Here is a 19,011-nt window from a genome sequence, read left to right as displayed (position 1 = left end):
ATGACATAGTTCCTTAGGATTGCATAATTACAGGTAAACTGAATAGTATACAAGGCCAGGCACTGATGTTCCCTCTAAAGTGCACGTGTGCGCGACCCTTCCTCCAGGACTGCAGCGCAGACTAAATGCCATGCAGTGCAGAGACGCAAGACATTGAAATTCTGAGTTTTCCCCATTAGTTTGCACTATATAGATCAACGTTTTTTCTGTGATCGAATCAACATTATATCTGGCCCTTTTCAATGCAACAAACCAAAACAAATCTAACTTTGCAAGATTGAGTCTACGGAGTAGAATTCTATTGGTGGGGGTGCCCCACGAGCGGTCCTTCAATCACCCACGAGTGAATGTGCTTTTCAGATCAGTTCAGATCAGAGCTGTGCGTGAGCACATTTGTTGAAATTCTTTGCTAGTTTGTGAGTTATTAGCCCGGTTATAGATAAGTATAGGTCAGCAATGGGGAGTTACTACTTCCTACAAGAGCACAAAACATGTAGGCTACATTTCAAGCTGTCTTTGAAAAGCCAGTCAGATAAAAAGCATATGTCTTAATTAAATATGCAAATAAGCCAATAGGCAGAGGGGTAGCCTACATTGTTTAATTCTCTGTATGGTAATAATAATTAATTTTATTTTGTAAAATGGTTTCTTGCATCATACAACACAATACAATGCAATATAGTCACCTATGTGGCCCATGGTGTTACAGACCAAGTAAAAAATCATGAATTAATGTCAAGCCCTTCATAATGTAAAAACGTTTTTAAAAGTCTCAGGCAATGTAGGTCTGCATTGAATACCACATATAGGCTTCTGTAGGCTACTTCATAGAAATCAAAAGCTATTTCCATGTGAAAATGTTATGGTATTTGCTCCATTGGATTTGTTGGTAGGGCTACTTTATGCTCAAATAGTCAAATAGTCTAAAACTGTAAGGGTACAGCCTCAGTGTTCACTATAAGCGCGCGCCGGAAGTTGCACAAAATTCCGACAATGTTCAAGTTTCCGTTCATAAGACTTCAAATTTGCTCAGTACCCCAAAAAATTTGAGGGAACATTGCCAGGCACCACATCCAAATATGTATGCATGTACAGTTGTGGTCAAAAGTTTTGAGAACGACACAAGTATTGGTCTTCACAAAGTTCGCTGCCTCAGTGTTATGAGATATTTTTGTCAGATGTTACTATGGTATACTGAAGTATAATTACAAGCATTCCATAAGTGTCAAAGGCTTTTATTGACAATTACATTAAGTTTATGCAAAGAGTGAATATTTGCAGTGTTGACCCTTCTTTTTCAAGACCTCTGCAATCCGCCCTGGCATGCTGTCAATTAACTTCTGGGCCACATCCTGACTGATGGCAGCCCATTCTTGCATAATCAATGCTTGGAGTTTGTCCGAATTTGTGGGTTTTTGTTTGTCCACCCACCTCGAGGAACAACGAAAAGTTCTCAATGGGATTAAGGTCTGGGGAGTTTCCTGGCCATGGACCCAAAATGTTGATGTTTTGTTCCCCGAGCCACTTAGTTATCACTTTTGCCTTATGGCAAGGTGCTCCATCATGCTGGAAAAGGCATTGGTCGTCACCAAACTGTTCTTGGATGGTTGGGAGAAGTTGCTCTCGGAGGATGTGTTGGTACCATTCTTTATTCATGGCTGTGTTCTTAGGCAAAATTGTGAGTGAGCCCACTCCCTTGGCTGAGAAGCAACCCCACACTTGAATGGTCTCAGGATGATTTACTGTTGGCATGACACAGGACTGATGGTAGCGCTCACCTTTTCTCCGGACAAGCTTTTTTCCGGATGCCCCAAACAATCGGAAAGGAGATTCATCAGAGAAAATGACTTTACCCCAGTCCTCAGCAGTCCAATCCCTGTACCTTTTGCAGAATATCAGTCTGTCCCTGATGTTTTTCCTGGAGAGAAGTGGCTTCTTTGCTGCCCTTCTTGACATCAGGCCATCCTCCAAAAGTCTTCGCGTCACTGTGCTTGCAGATGCACTCACACCTGCCTGCTGCCATTCCTGAGCAAGTTATGCACTGGTGGTGCCCGATCCCACAGCTGAATCAACTTTATGAGACGGTCCTGGCGCTTGCTGGACTTTCTTGGGCGCCCTGACGCCTTCTTCACAACAATTGAACCTCTCTCCTTGAAGTTCTTGATGATCCGATAAATGGTTGATTTAGGTGCAATCTTACTAGCAGCAATATCTTTGCCTGTGAAGCCCTTTTTGTGCAAAGCAATGATGACGGCACATGTTTCCTTGCAGGTAACCATGGTTAACAGAGGAAGAACAATGATTTCAAACACCACCATCCTTCTAAAGCTTCCAGTCTGTTATTCTAACTCAAATCAGCATGACAGAGTGATCTCCAGCCTCCAGACACACTCACCTGTGGTAACGAGAGAATCACTGACATGATGGCAGCTGGTCCTTTTGTGACAGGGCTGAAATGCAGTGTAAATGTTTTTGGGGGGGATTAAGTTCATTTTCATGGCAAATAGGGACTTTGCAATTAATTGCAATTCATCTGATCACTCTTCATGACATTCTGGAGTATATGCAAATTCCCATCATCAAAACTGAGGCACCAGACTTGGTGAAAATTAGTATTTGTGTCATTCTCAAAACTTTTGACCACGACTGTATATATGTAATCTAAAAATGTACTTTTACCAGTTGAATTTAGACACAAATATAAGATTGTATTATAAGAAAATATGCAAATGACATGTGCCTTTACTGCCAATTCACTTTTCTGGACACCGGATGAAGTCAGTATATGTTGGGGGGTATTCATATGAAAAATAAATTTCAAGACTATTCAGAGATGGTTGATAAGCACTTTTCTCATCTTTCTATCTAAAAATAAGTGATGTCATGTATGAGAAATGCATTTCAGCATATTTTTTCAAAGATAATCTTTCTAGAACATACTTTTTCAAGATATCAACAATTGCTTCAGTAAAAGTCTGAAGACTAGCCTACATCCCAGAACAAGCAAACACAATGTGGTGAATGCACAAGCTTCTGAAGCTAAGATATAATAATTCAATATCCATCACATCCACACCCGTTATGGATGTTATAATGCTGAAAAAGGATACTGACAATGAAGAGAGAAACCAATTATATAGAAGAAAGTTCGCTTCACAGAGAAAGTTTCAAGATGATCCAATCAAGGGAAACCTAGCAGCGACCTGCCCAGTGAAGTGAGCCTACCAGATGAGCTAAATGCCTTCTATGCTCGCTTCGAGGCAAGCAACACTGAACCATGCATGAGAGCACCAGCTGTTCTGGACTGTGTGATCACGCTCTCCATAGCCTATGCAAGACCTTTAAACAGGTTAACATTCACAAGGCCAGATGGATTACCAGGAGATGTACTCCGAGCATGCGCTGACCAGCTGGCAAGTGTCTTCACTGACATTTTCATCCTCTCTCTGACCCAGTCTGTAATACCTACATGTTTCAAGCAGACCACCATAGTCCCCGAGCCCAAGAACACCAAGGTAACCTGTCTAAAATGTGTTATTTTATGTTATTATTTTATTTTTGATCTATTTGTTAATTTTCTACCTTTTTAACTGCATTTTTGGGAAAGGGCGCGTAAATAAGCATTTCACGGTAAAGTCTACACTTGTTGTATTCGGCGCATGTGACAAATAAAATTTAATTGGATTTCTCAATGACTATCGCCCTGTAGCACTCCCATATGTAGCCATGAAATGCTTTGAAAGGCTGGTCATGGCTCACATCAATACCATCATCCCAGACACCCTGGACCCACTCCAATTCACATACCGCCCCAACAGATCCACAGATGACGCGATCTCCATTGCAATCCACACCGCCCTTTCCCACCTGGACAAGAGGAACACCTATGTGAGAATGCTGTTCATTGACTACAGCTCAGTGTTCAACACCATAGTGCCCTCCAAGCTCATAACTAAAGGACCCTGGGACTGAACACCTCCCTCTGCAACTGGATCCTGGAGTTCCTGATTGGCCACCCCCTGGTGGTAAGGGTATGCAACACATCCGCCACGCTGACCTTCAACACGGGGACCCCTGAGGGGTGTGTGCTTAGTCCTCTCCTGTACTCCCTGTTCACCCACGACACCATCATTACATTTGCCGATGACACGACGGTGGTAGGTCTGATCACCGACGACGATGAGAGAGCCTATAGGGAGGACGTCAGAGACCTGGCAGTGTGGTGCCAGGACAACAACAACTCCCTCAACGTAAGCAAGACAAAGGAGCTGATTGTAGACTATAGGAAATGGAGGTCCGAGCACGCCCCCATTCACATCGGCAGGGCTTTAGTGGAGCGGGTCGAGAGCTTCAAGTTCCTCGGTGTCCACATCACTAAGGATCTATCATGGTCCACACACACCAACACAGTCGTGAAGAGGGCATGACAACACCTCTTCCCCCTCAGGAGGCTGAAAAGATTTGGCATGTGCCATTAAGATTAAGGGCATAATTACGTGTTCCACGATTTATGGTCTATGCTATGTAGGAAAAACGAAACAAGCTCTGAAAAGAAGGATAGCAGAACACAGGAGTAATATCAGGACTCTTGACCAGAGAAACCCTGTGGCTGTGCATTTCATGGAGGCTTGTCACAACATTAGCTCTCTGAGATACATTGGTATCGAACATGTTAAGACTCCTAGGAGGGGGGTAAGATACTGATAATCTATTATTGAGAAGAGAATTGTATTGGATTCACCATTTGTGCACCATGTCTCCTAAAGATCTGAACCAAGAGGTTGATATCAGTCTATTTCTTACCTGAATGTCACTGATTTGTCTTGCCTTCCAGGTCTCCACTTTGTCATTTTGTACATATATTAGATTCTGTAACTAATACATGTGCCCATCTCATTGATATCAAATGATTAGAGATACACAAGTTGTTTTTGAAATAGGTCACTTGAATTATATCTACGGCCACCGCGCCTCCTATGCATAATGGTCATATGGGCGGGCATTCCAACAGTTTCCAACATAATCTATTTTACTGTTGCCTAGGTTTGAAATTGAACCCATTTACTGGGCCCTCAGATCCTCAAAAAGTTATACAGTTGCACCATTGAGAGCATCTTGACTGGCTGCATCACCGCTTGGTACGGCAACTGCTTGGCATCCGACCGCAAGACGCTACAGAGGGTAATGAGTATAGCCCAGTACATCACTGGGGCCGAGCTCCCTGCCATACATGACCTTTATACCAGGCGGTGTAAGAGGTAGGCCCTAAAAATTGTCAAACACTCCAGCCACCCAAGCACCAAGTCTGGAACCAACAGGACCCTGAACAGCTTCTACCCCAAAGCCATAAGACTGCTAAATAGTTTGTTAAATAGTTAACCAAATAGCTACCAGGACTATCTGCATTGACCCTTTTTGCACTCATCACATACGCTGCTGCTACTGTTTATTATCTGTAATTTTATTCCTAGTCATATGTACATATCTACCTCAATTACCTCGTAACCCTGCACATCGACTCGGTACTGGTACCCCGTGTATATAGCCAAGTTATTGTTACTCATTGGGTATTTATTATTACTTTTATTAGATCTGTGTTTAGCTTTTCTATTCTTTCTCTGCATTGTTGAGCATTTCAATGTTAGTCTACACCTGTTCTTTACGAAGCATGTGACCAATTAAATGTTATGTTCCAATGCCCATCCCAGTCACCACCTCCATATCTTAAGACTGTAGAGCATGCAAACAAAATGTAAATGTGGTATGCATTGCTACATTAACATCTCATCTTCATGACTAATACTGCTGTGAGAGTTAAAACAAGCTCTGTGAGCCCATGATTAACTGAAAAGCCTTTTTTAACACTTGTCCACCTACTCGGTAATGGTCAAAATTCATGCAATTTCCTACTTTAACTTTTCAAATAAAACCTGAACTCCTTAAGGATAATTATGAAAGTGGTTTAATCTGGAAATGACTAACTTTATTTGTGCATGCTCAGGTTGACTTTTACACGGAATCGCTCTTATATTTCACTTTTTAGCTATTTTTATGTACCCATTCCCTGATTTATGAAGACCAACAACCATGTCTCTTTTCATTTGTGAGCTCTGTCTTTCCCCATGGTGATGGATGACAAAGGGGTGTTACATGTAATGTTACCTCATTTTCATACCCCAGGGAAACAGGAAGCCATGGAAGACCACAATACAGTTTCTTTAACTCAGATTAACTTTAAAAAGTAGAATGTTCATTCAGATTTAATTTTGTTCGATTTAATTTATAAGAACTTATAGGGATGCCAATCATTTTGACACTTATCTTTGAGAAAAAAGTAATACTTAGCTAAATCTGTTTCTCTGAGCAACTGTTTTAATATACATATTTTTTTTGTTGTTGCATACAATACAGGCGGTACATTTTTAAAAATTAATGCTTTTTATTTCATGCAATTCCCCCTTCTGCAAAAAATGGTTTTTACTTTGTCATTATGGGGTATTGTGTGTTGATTGATGGGGGGGGGGGGGGGGGGGGGGGGGGGGGCAATGTAATACATTTTAGAAAGTGGAAAAGGTCAAGGGTTCTGAATACTTTTCAAATGCACTGTGTGTGTGTATATATATATATATATATACATACAGTGAGGGGAAAAAGTATTTGATCCCCTGCTGATTTTGTACATTTGCCCACTGACAAAGAAATTATCAGTCTATCATTTTAATGGTAGGTTATTTGAACAATGAGAGACCAAAAAATCCAGAAAAACGCATGTCAAAAAAGTTATGAATTTATTTGCATTTTAATGAGGGATAAAAGTACAGTGGGGAGAACAAGTATTTGATACACTGCCGATTTTGCAGGTTTTCCTACTTACAAAGCATGTAGAGCAGGGTTCTTCAATTCCGGTCCTGGAGGGCCGAAACACCTCTGTTTTTTATCCTCTCCTTCTAATCAGGGGCTAATTCAGACCTGGGACACCAGGTGAGTGCAATTAACTACCAGGTAGAAATAAAAAACAGAAGTGTTTCCGGCCCTCCTGGACCGGAATTGAAGAACCCTGATGTAAAGGTCTGTCATTTCTATCATAGGTACACTTCAACTGTGAGAGACAGAATGAATTTTTTTTTCTCCAGAAAGTCACATTGTATGATTTTTAAGTAATTAATTTGCATTTTATTGCATGACATAAGTATTTGATCACCTACCAACCAGTAAGAATTATGGCTCTCACAGACCTGTTACTTTTTCTTTAAGAAGCCCTCCTGTTCTCCACTCATTACCTGTATTAACTGCACCTGTTTGAACTCGTTACCTGTATAAAATACACCTGTCCACACACTCAATCAAACAGACTCCATCTTCTCCACAATGGCCAAGACCAGAGAGCTGTGTAAGGACATCAGGGATAAAATTGTAGATCTGCACAAGGCTGGGATTGGCTAAAGGACAATAGGCAAGCAGCTTGGTGAGAAGGCAACAACTGTTGGCGCAATTATTATAAAAGGGAAGAAGATCAAGATGACGGTCAATCACCCTCGGTCTGGGGCTCCATGCGAGATCTCATCTCGTGGGGCATTAATGATCATGAGGAAGGTGAGGGATCAGCCCAGAACTACAAGGCAGGACCTGGTCAATGACCTGAAGAGAGCTGGGACCACAGTCTCAAAGAAAACCATTAGTAACACACTACGCCGTCATGGATTAAAATCCTGCAGCGCACGCAAGGTCCCCCTGCTGAAGCCTGCGCATGTCAAGGCCCATCTGAAGTTTGCCAATGACCATCTGGATGATCCAGAGGAGGAATGGGAGAAGGTCATGTGGTCTGATGAGACAAAAATTGAGCTTTTTGGTCTAAACTCCACTCGCCGTGTTTGGAGGAAGAAGAAGGATGAGTACAACCCCAAGTACACCATTCCAACCGTGAAGCATGGAGGTGGAAACATCATTCTTTGGGGATGCTTTTCTGCAAAAGGGACAGGACGACTGCACCGTATTGAGGGGAAGATGGATGGGGCCATGTATCGCGAGATCTTGGCCAACAACCTCCTTCCCTCAGTAAGAGCATTGAAGATTGGTCGTGGCTGGGTCTTCCAGCATGACAACGACCCAAAACACACAGCCAGGGCAACTAAGGAGTGGCTCCGTAAGAAGCATCTCAAGGTCCTGGAGTGGCCTAGCCAGTCTCCAGACCTGAACCCAATAGAAAATCTTTGGAGGGAGTTGAAAGTCTGTATTGCCCAGCGACAGCCACCAAACCTGAAGGATCTGGAGAAGATGTCACGATCGTTGAGAGACGGGTCAGACCAAGGTGCAGCGTGGTATGCAAACATGTTTATTAAATCAAATAAACATTAAACAAAACCAGAAACAACGTAACGTGAAGTCCTCAGGCTAAACACATACAAGCCTAACACGGAACAAGATCCCACAATTAAGGTAGGCAAACAGGCTACTTAAGTACAGTGGGGGAAAAAAGTATTTAGTCAGCCACCAATTGTGCAAGTTCTCCCACTTAAAAAGATGAGAGAGGCCTGTAATTTTTATCATAGGTACACGTCAACTATGACAGACAAAATGAGAAAAAAAAAATCCAGAAAGTCACATTTTTTAATGAATGGATTTTTAATGAATTTATTTGCAAATTATGTTGGAAAATAAATATTTGGTCAATAACAAAAGTTTCTCAATACTTTGTTATATACCCTTTGTTGGCAATGACACGGGTCAAACGTTTTCTGTAAGTCTTCACAAGGTTTTCACACACTGTTGCTGGTATTTTGGCCCATTCCTCCATGCAGATCTCCTCTAGAGCAGTGATGTTTTGGGGCTGTCGTTGGGCAACACAGACTTTCAACTCCCTCCAAAGATTTTCTATGGGGTTGAGATCTGGAGACTGGCTAGGCCACTCCAGGACCTTGAAATGCTTCTTACGAAGCCACTCCTTCGTTGCCCGGGCGGTGTGTTTGGGATCACTGTCATGCTGAAAGACCCAGCCACGTTTCATCTTCAATGCCCTTGCTGATGGAAGGAGGTTTTCACTCAAAATCTCACGATACATGGCCCCATTCATTCTTTCCTTTACACGGATCAGTCGTCCTGGTCCCTTTGCAGAAAGACAGCCCCAAAGCATGATGTTTCCACCCCCATGCTTCACAGTAGGTATGGTGTTCTTTGGATGCAACTCAGCATTCTTTGTCCTCCAAACACAACGAGTTGAGTTTTTACCAAAAAAGTTCTATTTTGGTTTCATCTGACCATATGACATTCTCCCAATCCTCTTCTGGATCATCCAAATGCACTCTAGCAAACTTCAGACGGGCCTGGACATGTACTGGCTTAAGCAGGGGGACACGTCTGGCACAGCAGGATTTGAGTCCCTGGCGGCGTAGTGTGTTACTGATGGTAGGCTTTGTTACTTTGGTCCCAGCTCTCTGCAGGTCATTCACTAGGTCCCCCCGTGTGGTTCTGGGATTTTTGCTCACCGTTCTTGTGATCATTTTGACCCCACGGGGTGAGATTTTGCGTGGAGCCCCAGATCGAGGGAGATTATCAGTGGTCTTGTATGTCTTCCATTTCCTAATAATTGCTCCCACAGTTGATTTCTTCAAACCAAGCTGCTTACCTATTGCAGATTCAGTCTTCCCAGCCTGGTGCAGGTCTACAATTTTGTTTCTGGTGTCCTTTGACAGCTCTTTGGTCTTGGCCATAGTGGAGTTTGGAGTGTGACTGTTTGAGGTTGTGGACAGGTGTCTTTTATACTGATAACAAGTTCAAACAGGTGCCATTAATACAGGTAACGAGTGGAGGACAGAGGAGCCTCTTAAAGAAGAAGTTACAGGTCTGTGAGAGCCAGAAATCTTGCTTGTTTGTAGGTGACCAAATACTTATTTTCCACCATAATTTGCAAATAAATTCATAAAAAATCCTACAATGTGATTTTCTGGAAGAAAAATTCTCATTTTGCCTGTCATAGTTGACGTGTACCTATGATGAAAATTACAGGCCTCTCATCTTTTTAAGTGGGAGAACTTGCACAATTGGTGGCTGACTAAATACTTTTTTTCCCCACTGTATGATCCCCAATCAGAGACAACGAGCGACAGCTGTCTCTGATTGGGAATCACCCCGGCCCAACCTAGAAATAGACTACCTAGATCACAAACACAGAATTTCCAGCATAGATTCTCACGCCCTGACCAAACCAACTAAAGACAATAGGCCTCTCAAGGCCAGGGCGGATTGCTCTGGCTCCGGAGTAGAGCAGCTGACCGGAGCTGGATCAGACACCGGTGGAGCGGATTGCGCTGGCTCCGGAATGGAGCAACGGACCGGAGCCGGATCAGGCACCGGTGGAGCAGGCCGGGCCGGGCCGGACTGGAGACACGCACCACTGGTTTGGTGCGAGGAGCAGGGACGGGCCGTAGTGGACTGGGAACACGCACCACTGGCTTGGTGCAGGGAGTAGGTATGGGACGTACCGGACTGGGGACACGCACCACTGGCTTGGCTTGGGTCGCCGTTTCTCCTCTCCTGCCTGGGCTTCTTCCTTAACCCAGGGTCCTTTACCCGCAAATATCTCCTCCCAAGACCACATCTTCCCCACCTGTGTCCAGGGTGTTTGCTCCTCTTGGACACGCTGCTTGGTCCGTTGGTGGTGGGATCTTCTGTCACGATCGTTCAGACCAAGGTGCAGCGTGGTATGCGAGCATGTTTATTAAATCAAATAAACATTAAAACAAAACAACTTGAAGTCCTCAGGCTAAACACATACAAGCCTAACACGGAACAAGATCCCACAACTAAGGTAGGCAAACAGGCTACTTAAGTATGATCCCCAATCAGAGACAACGAGCGACAGCTGTCACTGATTGGGAATCACACCCGGCCCAACCTAGAAATAAACTACCTAGATCACAAACATAGAATTTCCAACATAGATTCTCACGCCCTGACCAAACCAACTAAAGACAACAGGCCTCTCAAGGCCAGGGCGTGACAGAAGGTCTGTATGGAGGAGTGGGCCAAAATCCCTGCTGCAGTGTGTGCAAACCTGGTCAAGACCTACAGGAAACGTATGATCTCTGTAATTGCAAAAAAAGGTTTCTGTACCAAATATTAATTTCTGCTTTTCTGATGTATAAAATGCAAATTAATTACTTAAAAATAATACAATGTGATTTTCTGGATTTTTGTTTTAGATTCCGTCTCTCACAGTTTAAATGTACCTATAATAAAAATTACAGACCTCTACATACTTTGTAAGTAGGAAAACCTGCAAAATCGGCAGTGTATCAAATACTTGTTCTCCCCACTGTATTTGACCCCCTCTCAATCAGAAATATTTCTGGCTCCCAGGTGTCTTTTATACAGGTAATGAGCTGAGATTAGGAGCACACTCTTAAAGGGAGTGCTCCTAATCTCAGTTTGTTACCTGTATATAAGACACCTGTCCACAGAAGCAATCAATCAATAAGATTCCAAACTCTCCACCATGGCCAATACCAAAGAGCTCTCCAAGGATGTCAGGGACAAGATTGTAGACCTACACAAGGCTGGAATGGGCTACAAGACCATCGCCAAGCAGCTTGGTGAGAAGGTGACAACAGTTGGTGCGATTATTCGCAAATGGAAGAAACACAAAAAAAAACTGTCAATCTCCCTATGCCTGGGGCTCCATACAAGCTCTCACCTCGTGGAGTTGCAATGATCATGAGAATGGTGAGAAATCAGCCCAGAACTACACGGGAGGATCTTGTCAATGATCTCAAGGCAGCTGGGACCATAGTCACCAAGAAAACAATTGGTAACACACTACGCCGTGAAGGACTGGCATCAACTCAACTCGCCGTGTTTGGAGGAGGAGGAATGCTGCCTATGACCCCAAGAACACCATTCCCACCTTTAAACATGGAGGTGGAAACATTATGCATTGGGGGTGTTTTTCTGTTAAGGGGACAGGACAACTTCATCGCCTCAAAGGGACGATGGACGGGGCCATGTACCGTCAAGTCTTGGGTGAGAACCTCCTTCCCTCAGCCAGGGCATTGAAAATGGGTTGTGGATGGGTATTCCAGCATGACAATGACCCAAAACACACGGCCAAGGCAACAAAGGAGTGGCTCAAGAAGAAGCACATTAATGTCCTGGAGTGGCCTAGCCAGTCTCCAGACCTTAATCCCATAGAAAATCTGTGGAGGGAGCTGAAGGTTTGAGTTGCCAAACTCAGCCTCGAAACCTTTATGACTTGGAGAAGATCTGGAAAGAGGAGTGGGACAAAATCCCTCCTGAGTTGTGTGGAAACCTGGTGGCCAACTACAAGAAATGTCTGACCTCTGTGATTGCCAACAAAGGTTTTGCCACCAAGTACTATGTTTTGCAGAGGGGTCAAATACTTAATTCCCTCATTAAAATGCAAATCAATGAATAACATTTTTGACATGCGTTTTTTTTCTGGATTTTTTTGTTGTTATTCTATCTCACTGTTCAAATAAACCTAGCATTAAAATTATAGACTGAAAATGTCTTTGTCAGTGGGCAAACGTACAAAATCAGCAGGGGATCAAATACTTTTTTCCCCTCACTGTGTGTGTGTGTGTATATATATAGTGGGGAGAACAAGTATTTGATACACTGCCGATTTTGCAGGTTTTCCTACTTACAAAGCATGTAGAGGTCTGTAATTTTTATCATAGGTACACTTCAACTGTGAGAGACGGAATCTAAAACAAAAATCCAGAAAATCACATTGTATGATTTTTTAGTAATTAATTTGCATTTTATTTCATGACATAAGTATTTGATACATCAGAAAAGCAGAACTTAATATTTGGTACAGAAACCTTTGTTTGCAATTACAGAGATCATACGTTTCCTGTAGGTCTTGACCAGGTTTGCACACACTGCAGCAGGGATTTTGGCCCACTCTTCCATACAGACCTTCTCCAGATCCTTCAGGTTTCGGGGCTGTCGCTGGGCAATACGGACTTTCAGCTCCCTCCAAAGATTTTCTATTGGGTTCAGGTCTGGAGACTGGCTAGACCACTCCAGGACATTAATGTGCTTCTTATGGAGCCACTCCTTAGTTGCCCTGGCTGTGTGTTTCGGGTCGTTGTCATGCTGGAAGACCCAGCCACGACCCATCTTCAATGCTCTTACTGAGGGAAGGAGGTTGTTGGCCAAGATCTCGCAATACATGGCCCCATCCATCCTCCCCTCAATACGGTGCAGTCGTCCTGTCCCCTTTGCAGAAAAGCATCCCCAAAGAATGATGTTTCCACCTCCATGCTTCACGGTTGGGATGGTGTTCTTGGGGTTGTACTCATCCTTCTTCTTCCTCCAAACACGGCGAGTGGAGTTTAGACCAAAAAGCTCTATTTTTGTCTCATCAGACCACATGACCTTCTCCCATTCCTCCTCTGGATCATCCAGATGGTCATTGGCAAACTTCAGATGGGCCTGGACATGCGCTGGCTTGAGCAGGGGGACCTTGCGTGTGCTGCAGGATTTTAATCCATGACGGCGTAGTGTGTTACTAATGGTTTTCTTTGAGACTGTGGTCCCAGCTCTCTTCAGGTCATTGACCAGGTCCTGCCATGTAGTTCTGGGCTGACCCCTCACCTTCCTCATGATCATCGATGCCCCACGAGGTGAGATCTTGCATGGAGCCCCAGACTGAGAGTGATTGACCGTCATCTTGAACTTCTTCCATTTTCTAATAATTGTTCCAACAGTTGTTGCCTTCTCACCAAGCTGCTTGCCTATTGTCCTGTAGCCCATCCCAGCCTTGTGCAGGTCTACAATTTTATCCCTGATGTCCTTACACAGCTCTCTGGTCTTGGCCATTGTGGAGAGGTTGGAGTCTGTTTGATTGAGTGTGTGGACAGGTGTCTTTTATACAGGTAACGAGTTCAAACAGGTGCAGTTAATACAGGTAATGAGTGGAGAACAGGAGGGCTTCTTAAAGAAAAACTAACAGGTCTGTGAGATCCGGAATTCTTACTGGTTGGTAGGTGATCAAATACTTATGTCATGCAATAAAATGCAAATTAATACAATGTGATTTTCTGGATTTTTGTTTTAGATTCCGTCGCTCACAGTTGAAGTGTACCTTTGATTAAAAATTACAGACCTCTACATGCTTTGTAAGTAGGAAAACCTGCAAAATCGGCAGTGTATCAAATACTTGTTCTCCCCACTGTATGTATTTGTATATATATATATATATATATATATATATATATATATATATATATATATATATATATATATATATATATATATATATATGCTTCTCCTTCACTGCTGTCGGACTCATCCCAAACCATCTCAATTGGGTTGAGGTCGGGGGATTGTGGATATATATATATATAGATATATATATACATAGTAGCAGTCAAACGTTTGGACAACTACTCATTTCAAGGTTCTCTTTATTTTTGCAATTTTCTACACTGTAGAATAATAGTGAAGACATCAAAACTATGAAATAACACATATGGAATCATGTAGTAACCAAAAAAGTGTTAAACAAATCAGATTCTGTGGCCTCCACAATCCCCCGACCTCAACCCAATTGAGATGGTTTGGGATGAGTCGGACGGCAGTGAAGGAGAAGCAGCCAACAAGTGCTCAGCATACAGTGGGGAAAAAAAGTATTTAGTCAGCCAACAATTGTGCAAGTTCTCCCACTTAAAAAGATGAGAGAGGCCTGTAATTTTCATCATAGGTACACGTCAACTATGATAGACAAATTGAGAAAGAAAATTCCAGAAAATCACATTGTAGGATTTTTTATGAATTTATTTGCAAATTATGGTGGAAAATAAGTATTTGGTCACCTACAAACAAGCAAGATTTCTGGCTCTCACAGACCTGTAACGTCTTCTTTAAGAGGCTCCTCTGTCCTCCACTCGTTACCTGTATTAATGGCACCTGTTTGAACTTGTTATCAGTATAAAAGACACCTGTCCACAACAAACAGTCACACTCCAAACTCCACTATGGCCAAGACCAAAGAGCTGTCAAAGGACCAGAAACAAAATTGTAGACCTGCACCATGCTGGGAAGACTGAATCTGCAATAGGTAAGCAGCTTGGTTTGAAGAAATCAACTGTGGGAGCAATTATTAGGAAATGGAAGACATACAAGACCACTGATAATCTACCTCGATCTGGGGCTCCACGCAAAATCTCACCCCGTGGGGTCAAAATGGTCACAAGAACGGTGAGCAAAAATCCCAGAACCACACGGGGGGGACCTAGTGAATGACCTGCAGAGAGCTGGGACCAAAGTAACAAAGCCTACTATAAGTAACACACTACGCCGCCAGGGACTCAAATCCTGCAGTGCGAGACGTGTTCCCCTGCTTAAGCCAGTACATGTCCAGGCCCGTCTGAAGTTTGCTAGAGTGCATTTGGATGATCCAGAAGAGAATTGGGAGAATGTCAGATGAAACCAAAATATAACTTTTTGGTAAAAACTCAACTCGTCGTGTTTGGAGGACAAAGAATGCTGAGTTGCATCCAAAGAACACCATACCTACTGTGAAGCATTGGGGTGGAAACATCATGCTTTGGGGCTCTTTTTCTGCAAAGGGACCAGGACGACTGATCCGTGTAAAGGAAATAATGAATGGGGCCATGTATCGTGAGATTTGGTGTGAAAACCTCCTTCCATCAGCAAGGGCATTGAAGATGAAACGTGGCTGGGTCTTTCAGCATGACAATGATCCCAAACACACCGCCCGGGCAACGAAGGAGTGGCTTCGTAAGAAGCATTTCAAGGTCCTGGAGTGGCCTAGCCAGTCTCCAGATCTCAACCCCATAGAAAATATTTGGAGGGAGTTGAAAGTCCGTGTTGCCCAGCGACAGCCCCAAAACATCACTGCTCTAGAGGAGATCTGCATGGAGGAATGGGCCAAAATACCAGCAACAGTGTGTGAAAACCTTGTGAAGACTTACAAAAAACCTTTGACCTGTGTCATTGCCAACAAAGGGTATATAACAAAGTATTGAGAAACTTTTGTTATTGACCAAATACTTACTTTCCACCATAATTTGCAAGTAAATTCATAAAAAATCCTACAATGTGATTTTCTGGATTTTTTTTCCTCATTTTGTCTGTCATAGTTGACGTGTACCTATGATGAAAATTACAGGTCTCTCTCATCTTTTTAAGTGGGAGAACTTGCACAATTGGTGGCTGACTAAATACTTTTTTTCCCCACTGTATGTGGGAACTCCTTCAAGACTGTTGGAAAAGCATTCCAGGTGAAGCTGGTTGAGAGAATGCCAAGAGTGTGCAAAGCTGTCATCAAGGCAAAGGGTGGCTATTTGAAGAATCTCAAATATAAAATATATTTTGATTTGTTTAACACTTTTTTGGTTACTACATGATTCCATATGTGTTATTTAATAGTTTTGATGTCTTCACTATTATTCTACAATTTAGAAAATAGTAAAAATAAAGAAAAACCCTTCAATGAGTAGGTGTGTCCAAACTTTTGACTGGTACTGTATGTTTATTTATTTATATGTTTATTTATTAATATATATATATACAGTGCTATGAAAAAGTATTTTTCCTGTAGAGACTGATCAACAACTACAGGAAGCATTTGGTTGGAGTCATTGCGCTAAAGGTGGCACAACCAGTTATTGAGTGTAAGGGGGCAATTACTTTTTCACACAGGGGAATTGGGTGTTGCATAACTTTGTTTATTAAATAAATGAAATAAATATGTAATTGTTGTGTTATTTGTTCACTTATGTTCCCTTTACCTAATATTAGGTTTTGGTTGAAGATCTGATAACATTCAGTATCACAAATATGCAAAAGTAGAGAAAATTAGAAAGGGGGCAAATACTTTTTCATAGCACTGTGTATATAAAAACGCAACAATCAAATATAAGAGGAAGGGTAGGCCAGCTGGTAGAGGTGAGTTTTAAGGCCTGCTTTAAATGCTTCAGTGGTTTGAGCAGCCCAAACATGAAGCGAGGGAGGAAAAAGTTGAATCAATATAAAATCAGCAAACACATGGCACATGCATTTCCATTTTTCAAGGACCAATTACATTTGTGTGTGTGTGTGTATAATGCATGTGTGGGAACACACCTTTCCTGGAGGAAGGAGCAGCAGGCATCCTTGACATTCTGCAGCTGCAAAAAGCTGGCTCCAATCAGCAGGGACTGGACGTTCTGCTGGTCGATGGCCACATGGCCATTATACGCAAAATTAATCAAAGCTTCAAGTGCACTGCCAAGGGGAAAAAGAAAGAAGTGACACCTAAAGTAAGGGGGCAGCACTGTGGCCCAGTCCAGAAACAACCCTAAGCTCCTACACCCTACCCCAGTGCTCTGTTGCTGATGAATGGGATGAATGCAGGAGCAGATTTCAGGAGCAGGACAAGACACCCTCTTCTTGACTGATGACTAACATAAGGGCATGTACGTGATAGGCCTATCTGGCTTATATGATTATGATGTCATAATGCTTTGTGACAGTGTCAAAGTGTATTTTCTTAGTCCAAGTAAAGTGACACAGGATGGTCATAGTGCTTCATGACAGTGTCATAAAGTGTATGTTCTACACGTTATTTAAAATATGATGGAAAAAAACATGACTAAAGAATTCATTACAGAAAATATATATATATATATTTAAGAAACTGTCAAACAAAATGACATTTATTGTCTGGGAAAAAAATATTTTGAATAAATGTGGGTTTTGACACTTATGTAGTGACACTTATTTGGATACATCCATAACAATGACCTAATGATGCGCGATTTTACCTGGTATAGAAAATGTGCTCTCTCGTCAGGACACTGTTGTTCGAGAGCTAGCCAACAACACCGCAAACACAATCACTTCAAACTGAAGCTGGAAAGATTGCAAACTGTCTGCACTTTGTTTCATTTTACCTGTTTCCTATTGATAGTTCTTTGTATATATCCATAAAAATTATGCTGATTTGTGAATTCGACTGGCTGAGAAAAGCTTCCTGCACATCTGTCTCAGCCCAACAAGTTCATTACTATGGAACAGCTGGAGATCGAATTTGAATATTGAAACAATGTTGCAAATGTCGGCGAGACAAACAGCAAGGTTTATACAAATCTCTGCTGTTGAAAACTAAATATTATTCTAAAATAAATGTGAGATAATGTCTAGATGCTTTTTATAGTGGAGATCAAGTTTATAAATTGCCTAGCAGGGCTGATGAGACAGCGGATTGCGCAGTCAAATGGAACAGAGTAAATAGGCATTTTAACGTCATAGATTTAGCCGGTGGTAACTTGTGGAAAAGACACCGGCTGGAATGAGGTTTTAACCAATAAGCATTCAGGATTAGACCTACGCGTTGTATAACGCAACATAATTCACAACAGGTGTAAATATATGGGTCATGACAGTGTCTGGTGCTGCTCCTGATATCTGCTCCTGCATTCATCACAGTCATCAGCAACAGAGCATTGGGGTAGGTGCATGTCTGACATCAACGTGTGCACAATTACAATGATATATAAAACTGTTGACACGTAGACTATGGTGTAATGGAATGTTTAGCCTTGTGTGGTAGGTTTTGTGGGTTTTGACACCAATGTAGGTGTCATAACCAGCCATAAAATAACGCAATATTAATTAATTTTTATTTTACCTTTATTTAACTAGGCAAGTCAGTTAAGAACAAATTCTTATTTAAAATGACGGCCTACACCGGCCAAACCCGGACGATGCTGGGACAATTGTGCGCCACCCTATGGGACTCCCAATCACGGCCGGTTGTGATACAGCCTGGAATCGAACCAGGGGGTCTGTAGTGACGCCTCAAGCACTGACATGCAGTGCCTTAGACCGCTGCGCCACTCGGGAGCCCAGTGCATTCGGTAGGAATTCAGGCCCATTGACTTTTTCCACATTTTGTACCTTACAGTCTTATTCTAAAATTGATTAAATAAAAAATTTTCCTCATCAATCTACACACAATACCCCATAATGTGAAAACAGGTG

At 42.4% G+C, this 19,011-nt stretch overlaps 1 protein-coding gene across 2 annotated transcripts in view; it reads right to left on the bottom strand.

Annotated features, from left to right (window-relative positions):
- Nucleotides 1–19,011, bottom strand: part of klhl18 (kelch-like family member 18) — an 81,837-nt gene that overhangs the window by 54,127 nt on the left and 8,699 nt on the right. For both annotated transcript variants that reach the window (XM_084139710.1, XM_084139711.1), the window contains exon 3: nucleotides 17,113–17,253. In XM_084139710.1, coding sequence (XP_083995836.1) covers nucleotides 17,113–17,253 — 141 coding nt within the window. The remainder of the gene's footprint in view (nucleotides 1–17,112; nucleotides 17,254–19,011) is intronic.

The sequence above is a fragment of the Coregonus lavaretus genome (genome assembly GCF_964263955.1).
Source record: "Coregonus lavaretus genome assembly, chromosome: 23".
NCBI classification, from domain to species: Eukaryota; Metazoa; Chordata; class Actinopteri; order Salmoniformes; family Salmonidae; genus Coregonus; species Coregonus lavaretus.
This window is presented reverse-complemented; position numbering and strand designations above follow the sequence as displayed.